A 13834-nucleotide genomic window follows, 5' to 3' on the forward strand; every position below is an offset into this window, starting at 1 on the left:
GTAGTTGGTTCTCCAGCAGTGCACCCTTGTTTTGGCTGCATGATGGTATCAGACCTGAATTTATACATCCCAGACACTTGCAGTAGTTCTGCTCTTGTAGTTTCAGTCCACTGGTGCGTAACAAGTTCAGACCTGTTTTCATTCGTTACATTTGCAATCGCATTTTATGATTTTTAAGGGGCTTCAAGATTCCCTTCAGTGGTACGGCGCTTGTAACATCTGGTGGCCCTTTCCATAGCTTTGTATGTCTGCGTCATATTTTTTTTTTACATGTGTATCCCTGAAGCTAAGCCCCTTCTGGTAAAAATCCCAAATACAGACATGGCATTTTTTTCTGGAAATTAGGGTCTCTGGGTTTTATGATAGACTAAATCTCCTTTGAAGGATTGAGATCCCTTGAGAAATCTGTTCTGAGTTTTTTTTTTTTTTCATATTTTTCCGAGTCTATCCAGGTTATATTAAACTAGAAAACATTATCTTAAACATTTGGAATGTAGATTTATACTATACCATTAATGGCCAAGTGTATGTTGGCTTTCTGTTTTATTTTGTTGTTTTTTATTATTATAATTATTATTATTCACTTTTGATACTGTGAAAATCTTTCATGCCGAAAGATTAAAACATGACAGTTTTGAGAAAAGAAAAATGTGTTGTGTTTGCTTTCTAAACCTGTGGTACCATGCGAATGTGGCAATATAAGAAACATAAATGTGAGTATTTCGTTTTTGCAGTCACAGTACAGTTATGTCCCTATTTTTCAAACTTAAAGAAAGAGTTTGTAAATAATTACCTTCGTAAAACCGTGTGACTTAAGATGTTGGACCGAATTTCTTTGAGAGTACGTGACTGTTTTGGTCACCGCTCACTTTCATTGCTTTTTCTTCCTCTCTCAGTGCAAGTGAATGGTAACTGAGGCACATCCTGCCTTACATTTCCTAGTTTGTCCCACAGAAAGAAAGTCATATAGGTTTGAAACAACAACATAGTGAAAAATAATAACTTTTTACTTTTTGTACATTTCCGAAATACTTCGGGATGATATAGTCCCTTTCGGGCCACCGTATTATTGTACGTAACCTGTACGTCACGCTTCCGCTGAGCAGTAGCAGCGTACGTTACATGCTAGCTAGTATAAACAATGCTTGTTTGGGTGTAATGTAACATTTATCTGACATTACTGTACTAAATATCAAAGCTAAATTATAACCCTAAAGCCAGTAACGTCGAGCATCATGGAAACGGAAAACCGACCCAAAAAGGTAAGTTTTACTGCTATGTAACGTTATATAAAAGCGTTTTAATAAAGTAAATAGATTTGTCCAAAATAATAAACCACATTAACGGTATAAAACGTGCGATTGATTATATCTCGTTAAGATATTTCTGTAGAGCTTGTCTAATGTAACATGATGTTTTAGCTTTTTATATAACGTTAACGAATTACAATGTGCAGCAATTAAACGTCTGTGTGTTTTAATAGAGTTTATATGTAAATCCGTATTAACTTAAATTACTCTACTTAAGTGTAAGTAATATGTGACCCTGGACCACAAAGCCAGTAATAAGTGTAATTTTTTTTTTTTTTTAATTGAGATTTACACATCAGAAATAATAAATAAATAAGCTTTCCATTGATGTATGGTTTGGTAGGATAGGACAATATTGGCCGAGATACAACTATTTAAAAATCTGGAATCTGAGGGTGCAAAAAATCAAAATATTGAGAAAATCGCCTTTAAAGTTGTCCAAATGAAGTTCTTAGCAATGCATATTACTAATCAGAAATTAAGTTTTGATATATTTACGATAGAAAATCTACAAAACATCTTCATGGAACCTGATCTTTACTTAATATCCTAATGATTTTTGGCATAAAAGAAAAAATTATAATTTTGACCCATACAATGTATGTTTGGCTATTGTTACAAATATACCTGTGCTACTTAAGTCTGGTTTTGTGGTCCTGGGTCACATATAAAACTATAAGAAGAGAATATGTGCTTGTGAACTGCTGTATGACATGTCTCCAGTTTGTATTATATGTAATGCTTTTCATAATGACTTATGAATTATCAGAGAAACTACTCAAAGTCTGGATCAGAGGGCTCAGAAGATGATGACTATGTGCCGTATGTTCCTGTTAAGATCAGAAAACAGCAGATGGTAAGCAACCTCTATTAAGATTACAGCATGGCCATTCATTTTCATGAGAAATGTTATTTTGTTTCCTGTGGTGGCTTTTTTTTTTTTTTACTGCTACTGCCTTTGCTGTTGCTGCACACCACACTGTGGTTTTTGAGGAATTATATTTCATTCTTTTGCTAACATAAGTCCAAGCATCCTAATTGCAGATGTTTATGTGACATTCAGCTCCAGAAGGTGATGCGTTTCCGTGGGAAAGGGCTCACAGAGGAGGAACAGAAAGACAGTGGTGGAGAGCAGAAAGATGAGGATGAGGGTCTGGGTCCCAGGTCCAATGTCAGTCTGCTGGATCAGCACCAACACCTCAAGGAGAAAGCTGAAGGTCTTTACACACTCCCCTGTGCTTTATTACTTATTTACTGTCTAATGCAGTGGCTCTCAATCAAAGTGTCAATTAAATTAAGCAGACACAGTTCATTTTATAATTCTAGAGGTTTCAAAATAGATTCACTACTAGTCAAAAGTTTTTGGACAGTAAGATTTTTTTTTTTTAATGTTTTTTAAAGAAGTCTCTTCTGCTTACCAAGCCTGCATTTATTTGATCCAAAGTACAGCAAAAACAGTAAAATTTTTAATTATTTTTACTATTTAAAATATCTGTTTTGTAATATATTTTAAAATGTAATTTATTCCTGTGATCTTAAAGCTAAATTTTTTGCTTCGTTACTCCAGTCACACGATCCTTCAGAAATCATTGTAATATTCTGATTTGCTGCTCAAAAAACATTTATTATTATTATTATTATTTCTATGTTGAAAACAGCTGAATATAATTTTATTCAAGTTTCTTATCTGAAATAGAAATTTTTTTGTAACATATGTCTTTTTTATCACTTTTGATCAGTTTAAAGCATCCTTGCTAAATAAAAGTATTAAATTCTATAACCCCAAACTTTAAATGGTATAGTGTATAGTTGCAAAAGCTTTTTATTTCTGATTAATGCTGATCTTTCTATTCATCAAAGAATCCTGAAAAAAAATCTACTCAATATTATTAATAATAATAAGAAGAAAAATGTTTCTTGAACAGAAAATAAACATATTTCGAATGATTTCTGAAGGATCATGTGACACTGCAGTAATGATGCTGAAAATTTAGCTTTGATCACAGCAATAAATTACATTTTAAAATATATTCAAATAGAAATCAGTTATTTTTAACAGTAAAATATATTTCAAATTTGCTGTATTTTCAGGATCAAATAAATGCAGGCTTGGTTTTATTTGATTTTTAAAACATTAAAAATCTTACCGTCTTAACTTTTGAGTGGTAATGTACAGGGGCAAGAAATATGATTCATATCATTGTATTTTTTTAGCATTTAATTAATAGTTTTAATAATAAATTAAGAAATTTTAAGTCATACTGCACCTTAGAAGTTTACTGAGCCACCTTGGTTGAGAACCTCTGGCGTAGTAGTACTTAATAAAAGTGTTTGGACAGTAATGATGTACGAAACCAATTAGAGTCATTTCAAACTTTTTATTGAGATATATTCAGTTTTTAATATTTGTAAATAGAGTATTATTAACATGTTATAGTTTGGCTAACCTATGTGTGAAAATGAAGGATTCAAAACGGAATTTAACACTGGAAATACATAAAGATTCAGTGTATTAAGAAATTAACAATAAAATGTAATGCTTTAAGTGAGAAAATGTTAAAGATTTTTGCTTATATATATTGCATATTGCATTTGTTATTTATCTCAAATATTAATAATTGTAGCTCGAAAGGAGTCTGCAAAGGAGAAACAGTTGAAAGAGGAAGAAAAGATTCTGGAGAGCGTTGCTGAAGGCAGAGGTAAGCGTAAATGGAATAATTTGCCAGGTTCTTAAATTTATTGATCAGAAGTATTTCATTACAAACATGCATCTTTCAATTTCTTTGTCAGCTCTAATGTCTGTGAAGGAAATGGCCAAAGGTATCACATATGAAGACCCAATAAAAACAAGGTGAGCTGCCTTTAACTCTCCATTCGTTTGTCAGATTTGTGGTTTTTTTGCAAACAAAGACAACAGCTATTAACTGATTTTCTCTTCAGCTGGAAAGCACCACGTTACATTCTCAGCATGGCGGCAGCGCGGCACGAACGTGTACGGAAGAAGTACCATATTCTTGTTGAAGGTGAAGGCATTCCAGCACCCATTAAGAGCTTCAGAGAGATGAAGTTTCCTCAGGGTAAGATCCATCTCACCTATTTTACATGCAGCACCTCATTCACAGCTTCATGCTAATGGCCCATTCTCAACTTTAATGGTCTTCGCAGCCATCCTGAAAGGACTGAAGAAAAAAGGAATCGTTCACCCGACACCCATTCAGATTCAGGGAATACCAACCATGTGAGTCGCATGTGGGGCTATTTTGCTTGAGGCTACATTCAGTCATTATCATACAGATCAGGTGGTCATATATATGGGCTATTCTACAGAATTGGTGTTGCAAACATCTTGAAAATGTCTTTTTCCACAAATTTTATATGTATGCAAATTGTATAATTTCCAAGCTACACATTTCTAGTAATTGTGCGGTTAAATCTCATATTGTATTTTCAGAACTTTTTGGGATATTTGTCCTCTTCCCCAAAACTTGTCACTTCCAAAACAGTAATATATAAGTTAATAAGAAGGGTTATATTGACCTTCTTAAATTTTGCTTACATCTGACTTGTGAATACATATATATATATTTAAATGTTTTCAGAGGTAAATCAAAAACTATTACAATTCTAACAATATTTCAAGTGTGATATATGAGATTTGTTGTATTTTGAATCCAATTTTTCTTTGTAAAAGGCAAAAAGTTGTTCACACTGATTTCAAAGTTAGGGATTCATTAGTTTGAATATAGATTGAGCCAAACACTATCATAACATCTTAGTTGATAAATTATATAAATTATAATTTTTTTTTTTTTTTTTTTTTAACAACAATGGAATAAAATCATTTTTATAAATTGAAATTTAGGGTTTAGGGGTTGGGACAGCCACCTCCCAATTGAAAGTACCAAATAAATAATGATTTGATATATATTACGCTTAATGATATTTTAAATATTACTGTGGGTTTCAACAGATGATAAAAGGATCTTAGTAAGCATCTAATATTTAAATGCTTTTATATGTGTTTTCTGGTTGTGGGACAGCAGTTTGCACCAATTCTGTAGAACGGCCCATTTATTTAAATGTGTTACTTGTAACATTTCTGTTTGTTTGTTTAGTCTCTCCGGCAGGGACATGATTGGCATTGCCTTCACCGGCTCAGGGAAGACCCTAGTTTTCACGCTGCCCATCATTATGTTTTGTCTGGAGCAGGAGAAACGGCTACCCTTCTGTAAGAGAGAGGGACCCTACGGCCTCATCATTTGTCCTTCTGTAAGCCAACTCTGTCTCTGGCACATCCTGTGTCCTCTGCCAGAAATATGGTAGAAAAATGAGAAGCTATATATTTCACCGTATTTCATCATACAAATCATAAGTCAAGAGGCAGACAGCACAGACAGCAACAGTCTGGTCATTTATTTATTGCGTGTCTTTCTCTCCATCTGTAGAGGGAGCTGGCGAGACAGACACATAGTATCATTGAATACTACTGTAAACTCCTAGAGGATGAGGGGGCTCCTCAGATGCGATGTGCCCTGTGTATTGGGGGCATGTCTGTCAAAGAACAGATGGAGGTGGTAAAACAGTAAGTCACTTCTTTTGAAGAGTTTAAAAGGGATAGTTTACTCAAAAATGAAAATTCTGACATTAATTCTTATGAATGGCATCAGAAACTGATGTGGAAGAGAAAAAACTGTTATTTTTGTTTCCTATGCACGCAAAAATATTCTCGTAGCTTCATAAAATTAAGGTTGAACCACTGATGTCACATGGACCTTGAACATGTCAGAAAGGTCTCGGATTTCATCCAAAATATATTTTTGTGTTCCGAAGATGAATGAACGTCTTGTGGGTTTGGAGCAACATGAGAGTGATTCATGACAGAATTTTCATTTTTGGGTGAACTGTCCCTTTAAAACATTTAAAAAGGAAAAGGTAAAAAATGACTGGGACATTGTACATAACTTTATTGTGAAATTATTGTGTGTTCTAGTGGGGTGCACATGATGGTGGCCACTCCAGGCAGACTGATGGACCTGCTGAACAAGAAGATGGTGAGTCTGGATATCTGCCGCTATCTGGCTCTGGACGAGGCTGACAGGATGATTGACATGGGTTTTGAGGAGGACATCAGGACCATTTTCTCTTACTTTAAGGTACTTTTGTGCAAATCTCATAATATTGTTTAGGTTATCCAATAATAGAGCAGTACATTTAGTCAGCAAATATAGTAAAATGCCCCTCCACCCCACCCTTTTTCAGTTTTTTCCTGAATATTTAGTGATTTTAGAACTAATATAGTACTGTTTTAAAAGATCATTTTTTTTCTTTTCTTTTTAATAACCAGAGTGCTTTTTTGCTCATTACTATGATTTACTTTAGGGTCAAAGACAAACACTGCTTTTCAGTGCCACTATGCCCAAGAAGATCCAGAACTTTGCCAAAAGTGCTTTAGTGAAACCCATCACCATTAATGTGGGCAGAGCTGGAGCTGCAAGCTTGGACGTCATCCAGGTAAGGCATTAAGATTCACACAAGGACCAGCATTATTCTTTCCTCATGTTCCGTTTAATCCCTTTAGTTGTTTTGTGAGCTTTGCCAAGATCGATTTTTGAAGTATTGTGAAACACACACTACCGCTTCAAAAGTTTGGGGTCAGTCATTTTTCTTTTTAATTTTTATACATTAGTACATTTTTTCAGCAAAGATGCATTAAATTGATCAAATGCAATAGTAAAGATATTTGTTATGTTAGAAAAGATTTATATTTTAAACAAGTGCTGTTCTCAACTTTCAATTAAATAAAATCTTGAAGAAAAAAATTCTGGTTTCCACATAAATATTAAGCAGCACAGCTGTTTTTAACATTGATATTTGATAATAAGAAAAAATGTTTTTGAGCACTAAATCAGCTTATTAGAATGATTCTGGATCATGTGACACTCAAGACTGGAGTAAAATCAATTATATTTTAAAATATATTAAAATATAAAATGGTTATTTTAAATGGTAATAGGAATGTAACAATATCAAAATCTCACAATATAATATTGATATGAAGTCCACGATACAATAATTATTGCGAAGGGGGAAAAAAAGACAAATTAAGAATTTGAAAAAATGTCAAATTCTTCTAATCTAATGCACTTTGAGAGTTTAAAAATAAGAGCTCCAACTCATGTTCTTAACTAAGAAAACTTAAGAAAAGCCAGTGAATTAACTTGTATCTTAGCTTTAAAATGAACTCAACCCTCTTTTTATTTGTGGTGTACTGTTTCAGTCTAAATTACAAATTTAATTACAATTACAAACAGCCAAACAAATTAGAATATAATAAAAATAATACCAGTGACAGTAATAGCCCTACATTGTAAACAATTGCATTGCAAAATAAATGAAAATTAATATTTGATATGTATATTGTTTTTGCTTTACACTACAGTAGGGATATTACAAACTTCTTTCCTAATTTCTACACTTATATATTTTGATAGAGATATTTTGAATTTGGACTGCAGTGATGTTACGCATTTAAACCGCTAGCTGTCAGCAGTTCCAAACACATGCTAAACTCACAGTACATGAAATAAACGAGTTTACTGCATTGGGCTGATTTTAAACTGTTGTGGCGGGATTGATTTTAAAATATTGCATAAATTCCATTTGACTGAAATGCTTGTATTGAAACATTTTACATTCTACCTGTGATAAAACTGTGGTAGATATTAGTTTTGTGAAAAATGGCTGACTGTAAAATATGTAGTTTTGGTATGACATATTTTGATACCAAAACTAGGACCCCAACCTCCTCTCATCCTACATCCTCTTTTTTTTTTTTTTTGAAAACTAAAATATGCTCACCCTATTCTAGGGCCCTATGAAATCCATTTTATTCAAATTTTTATCCAAATTCCGCTTTTTTTTTTTTCTGGATTATTATTCCCCCCTCCCTTTTTTTAGACTCTGTTGTAATGGTGCAATTAAAAGAATATTCATCAAAAAGCATGTCTAATTAATTTAAATCATGAAACTCAGATAATTTAACAGCAATTTATTAAAAGTTTAACAAAAATGAAAGTTTTAAGGCCCTATGAACTATTTAATTTTTTCTCAAATTCAGTTTTATTTTTACCAAATTGTATTTTTCATTGATTTTCTGGATTAGTGTCATTACATGTAAGTAATATAAAATGTTACATTTTTTTTTTTTTCAAGTTAAACCAAACTTTTATTTTGATACATCTCATACACCATAATGACAAAGCACAAAACAGGTTTGTAACAACATTGCAAATTTATTAGAAATATAAAACTGAAGAGATCCCGTTGCATAAGTATTCATACCCTTTTCTGGGACACTCAAAATTGAGCTCAGGAGCATTCATATTGCTTCTAGATGTTACTACACTTCGAGTGGAGTTAAACTGTGGCAAATTCATTTGAATGAGTATGATTTAGAAAGGCACACAACCTCTCAGAAAAGGTCTAACAGCTGAAAATGCATATCAGAGCAAAAACCAAGTCCTGAGGTCAAGATAACTGCCTGTAGAGCTCAGTGACAGACTTGCGTTAAGGCAGTGATCTAGGGAAGAGTTCAGAAAAAAATCTGCTGCATTGAAGGTTCACAGAAGCATTATCCATAATGGAAGACGATTGGAACAACTGGGACTCTAGAAAATGTCTGTCAGCCCCCATCCAAGCTGACAGAGCTTGAGAGGTGAAAAGGTGAGGCAAAGAATGGCAGATAATTGCCAAATGCAGATGTGCAAAGCTTGTCACATCATACCCAAAAAGACTTGAGGCTGTAAAGGTGCTTCAACTATGTACTGAGTTAAGGGTATGAATACTTTTGCAATGTACTTATTTCAGTGTTTTATTTTTAATAAATTTGTCAAATTTGCAAATCTGGTTTTTGCTTTGTCATTATTATGGTGAATGGAGTGTAAATTGATGTGGGGGAAAACTAATTTAAAGCAGTTTAACATAATGCTGCAACAAAACAAAATGAAAAAATGAAGGGGTATGAATACTTTTGCAAGGCACTGTATTGAGGTGGCAGAGGCTGAAAACAGCGAGTGTCATTCACGATTCAGTATGTGTGTAGTAAACAAAACCGCACATATGTGCCATTCATTCACACACAGACACGCAGAACATGTAGGATTCATATTTAAATAGTATTTTTACAGCTTAATATTCACAGACACTAGTCCATATCGCATTTTCATTTAAAGATTGGCCTACTTTTGATTTATTCATCCAAAATTTGTCAAAAATGAAATTATGACTGGATTCCACAAATCATAGGGCCCTAAATTATTTCACAATATTACTGTTTTTACTGTATTTGCGATCAAATAAATCCAGCCTTGATGAGCATAAGAGACTAACCCCATACTTTTGCACAATAGGGTATACTCGTATATCAGAACAGAAATTTAACTTGTATAAATCCTGTCACTTTTAGGAAGTCGAATATGTCAAAGAGGAGGCCAAAATGGTTTATCTCTTGGAGTGTCTCCAGAAGACCCCACCTCCGGTATGTAGCTTCTTGCTCTTTTTAAACCACATCTGATAACCCCACATAATCTCTTCTAACAATCAAACTTCTTTTATTGTTTTTAGGTATTAATATTCGCTGAGAAGAAAGCAGATGTGGATGCCATACACGAGTATCTTCTCCTGAAAGGTGTGGAGGCGGTGGCTATTCACGGAGGAAAAGGTACGACATCATCCATCTCAATCTGCTTGCAGCACAAACACCATCAATCAGCTTTATGCATCCTGTTTCCTGCAGCTACATGTGCTCTCCACCGGGTGTCAGCTTCTGCTGCACTGTGGCTCCTATCATAGCACTGTGTGATGAGCGTGCTGAACGAGTTCTCAAACTGTGTCAGAAGTTTTGATCTCACTTAACCTCAAAGCAGCAAAGTTTCTGTGGTTTTACTTGACTTTGATCATGCACTAACTGCTGCTGTTCATGTTACCCAAAATATATATTAGTTACGAATATGACTGACTGCATAAAGGTAAACAAGTCATGCAGTTCAACCACACTCTTCTCAATAAACTTGACATGTGCTTTTCAGACCAGGAGGAGAGAACGAAAGCCATTGAGGCGTTCAAAGAGGAAAAGAAAGATGTTTTGGTGGCTACTGATGTTGCTTCAAAAGGTCTGGATTTTCCAGCTATCCAGCATGTTGTGAATTATGACATGCCAGAGGAGATTGAAAACTATGGTGGGTGTTCAGGTTATTGTTTTTTGGCATTATTGGTTTGTATACACTACAAATATTTGAGATGAGAAAGACTTATTACTATTCAAAAGTATCTTTATAATGCATCAAAACTGTTCTATTTCAAGTAAACGACTTTTGAGCAACTGTTTTCAGTATTTATAATAAGAAATGTTTTGTAAGTAGCAATTTAGCATATTAGAATGATTTCTGAAGGATCATGTGACACTGAAGACCGGAGTAATGATGCTGAAAATGTAGCTTTGCATCACAGGAATAAATTACATTTTAAATTATATTAAAATAGAAAGCAGCTGTTTTAAATAGTAATAATATATTATAGATAAATAGATTTAACACTAATTTCTCAACTCAAATTGATGTGAATTGTGATTAATTAGATTAATTAATTGACACACCATGTCGTTTGTTAGATTAAAATGTTTAATTAAATTAAAAATTTGATTAAGATGTCACACAATTAGATATAAAAATATTAAATAAATAAATAGGCATTTATTTTAAGTAACAATAATACAAGCACTTCTTTCAGGCAAAATATTTGACAGAATTTAGAATAAAATTTAGTTCTGAGAAAAACTCCAGCTTAATTTAACTGCAAATGCCAGTTGATTTGCATATTTTTATACACTTCCAGTGAAAAGTTTTTTGTCAGTAAGATGTTTAAAGTCTCTTCTGCTCACCAATCCTGATTTTATTTAAGCCAAAGTACAGCAAAACAGTAACATTTTAAAATATTTTTGCTGTTTAAAATAGCTGTTTTCTATTTGATTATATTTTAAAATGTTTTTTTTTTCCTGGTTTCAAAGCTGAATTTTTAGCATCATTACTCCTTTCTTAAGTGTCACATGATCCTTCAGAAATCACTCTAATATTCCCCTCAAAATATTCATTATTATTATGTTGAAAACGGCAGTAGAATTCAGGGTTCTTTGATGAATAGAAAGTTCAGAAGAAATCTTTTGTAACATTATACAAAAAAAAAAAAATGTATACTGACTCCAAGCTTTTGAACAGTGTACAATGTTACAAAAGCTTTTTATTTCAGATAAATGCTGGTCTTTGGTTCTTTCTATTTATCAAATAATCCTCAAATATACAGTGTCTTGCAAAAGTATTTATACCCCTTAATTTTTTTTTCACATTTTGTTTTGTTGCAGCATTATGTTAAACTGTTTTCCCCACATCAATTTACACTCCATACACCATAATAATGACAAAGCCAAAACCAGATCTGCAAATTTGACAAATTTATTAAAAATAAAACACTGAAATAAGTACATTGCATAAGTATTCATACCCTTAACTCAGTACATAGTTGAAGCACCTTTACAGCCTCAAGTCTTTTTGGGTATGATGTGACAAGCTTTGCACATCTGCATTTGGCAATTATCTGCCATTCTTTGCCTCACCTTTTCACCTCTCAAGCTCTGTCAGCTTGGATGGGGGCTGGCAGACATTTTCTAGAGTCCTAGTTGTTCCAATCATCTTCCATTATGGATAATGCTTCTGTGAACCTTCAATGCAGCAGATTTTTTTCTGAACTCTTCCCTAGATCATTGCCTTAACGCAAGTCTGTCACTGAGCTCTACAGGCAGTTATCTTGACCTCAGGACTTGGTTTTTGCTCTGATATGCATTTTCAGCTGTTAGACCTTTTCTGAGAGGTGTGTGCCTTTCTAAATCATACTCATTCAAATGAATTTGCCACAGTTTAACTCCACTCGAAGTGTAGTAACATCTAGAAACAATATGAATGCTCCTGAGCTAAATTTCGAGTGTCCCAGAAAAGGGTATGAATACTTATGCAACGAGATCTTTTCAGTTTTTTTATTTCTAATAAATTTGCAAAGTTGTTACAAACCTGTTTTGTCATTATGGTGTATGAGATGTAGATTGATGTGAAAAAAAAAAGTAATTTAAAGCAGTTTAACATAATGCTGCAACAAATCAAAATGTGAAAAAATGGAGGCACTATATGTACTCAACTGCTTTGAATATTGATAACAAGAACAATAATAATAAATGTTTTTTGAAAAGCAAATCAGCATATTAGAATGATTTCTGAAAGATCATGTGACACTGAAGACTGAAGTAATGATTCTAAAACTGTACCACAGGAAAAAAGTTTTATTTTAAAATATATTAAATGGAAAATAGTTATTTTATTTATGTATGTTTAAAATGTATGTCACTTTTCTTTATTTCACAGTCCACAGAATAGGCAGAACAGGTCGATCCGGAAAGACTGGAATAGCCACAACATTTATCAACAAAGGATGTGGTAAGTTTGCATTTTTATTTTTTTAAATATAGATTAATCTTAGGTGTTAGTCTTTCTATTTCCATTCCTTGTCATCTTATCACTTCTCCTTCTAAGAGTAAATTACCACACAATGACTCATCATTTCAGAGAATGTACTATGTAGATATATAGAATTCAACATCAAATTTTTTTTTGTATTATAATTTTTTTATAGCTGAGTCTGTACTGATGGATCTGAAAGCTTTGTTGGTCGAAGCCAAGCAAAAGGTTCCTCCTGTGCTGCAGGTTCTCCAAATGGGAGACGAGACGATGCTGGATATTGGAGGTACAAATAATGCTCTTATTGCTGAAACAAGCTTGTATAACCAGTCAAGCACATGCCAAAAATTATTGCAAAAGTGTTTTGTATTTGCTCAAAAGTATACGATTTTTTTTACTTTTTGTGCTTTTTTTCTATCATAGAAGAGAGAGGCTGTACATTTTGTGGTGGTTTGGGCCACAGGATCACAGACTGTCCCAAACTGGAGGCCATGCAGACAAAACAGGTCACAAACATCGGCCGCAAGGACTACCTGGCCAACAGCTCCATGGATTTTTAATGCTGTATGCTGCTTCTGATCTTTCCTTGAGAGAGGCTGTTGTGTCATGTCTTCTGTCATGTTGTACAAAATGTATTATTCATGCAACTGTATATTTGTTTTTGATTCATTTCAGTGAAACAATCTCTTGTTTGTTGCAAAATACAGTCGTGTAGGAAAGAAGTTAGGTTTTCCTACAGTTTTCAGCAAGTTTTGCTTCATTGTCATGAAATAATGTAACAGCTGAATTCTTACAGTATTTATCTGAAACCCACTCAGGCATGTTTTTGACAGTGAATTGTTTATTTGCTACACATCCAGTGTAAATAAATTATGGTCAGCTCATGCACCCTCTTTATTTTATGATGCAAACTGCAATAAAATTTGTCTCTGAGACTGTATCTCTGGTTACATCTGTTTGCAACAT

The 13834-nt window shown here is 33.5% G+C and overlaps 1 protein-coding gene across 1 annotated transcript; it reads left to right on the forward strand.

Moving 5' to 3' along the window:
• The first annotated feature begins 1101 nt into the window (after positions 1–1101).
• Positions 1102–13829, forward strand: LOC141288360 (probable ATP-dependent RNA helicase DDX41). Its single transcript, XM_073820486.1, has 17 exons — positions 1102–1262; positions 2080–2166; positions 2374–2527; positions 3935–4009; positions 4101–4161; positions 4251–4387; positions 4476–4548; positions 5426–5579; positions 5756–5892; positions 6301–6463; positions 6690–6821; positions 9775–9846; positions 9933–10029; positions 10397–10546; positions 12776–12847; positions 13044–13154; positions 13292–13829. Exons 1-17 carry the CDS (start codon positions 1236–1238, stop codon positions 13426–13428), a joined length of 1839 nt encoding a protein of 612 aa, XP_073676587.1. The 5' UTR covers positions 1102–1235; the 3' UTR covers positions 13429–13829.
• Positions 13830–13834: the final 5 nt, after the last annotated feature.

Source organism: Garra rufa, chromosome 16 (genome assembly GCF_049309525.1).
Source record: "Garra rufa chromosome 16, GarRuf1.0, whole genome shotgun sequence".
In the NCBI taxonomy this organism is placed as follows: Eukaryota; Metazoa; Chordata; class Actinopteri; order Cypriniformes; family Cyprinidae; genus Garra; species Garra rufa.

Coding starts and splice junctions, on each gene's coding strand:
- LOC141288360 (XM_073820486.1), top strand. CDS start 1,236: ATGGAAACGGAAAACCGACCCAAAAAG. Junction 9,847..9,932: donor TCCAGAAGACCCCACCTCCG/GTATGTAGCTTC, acceptor TATTGTTTTTAG/GTATTAATATTCGCTGAGAA. Junction 12,848..13,043: donor ATTTATCAACAAAGGATGTG/GTAAGTTTGCAT, acceptor ATTTTTTTATAG/CTGAGTCTGTACTGATGGAT.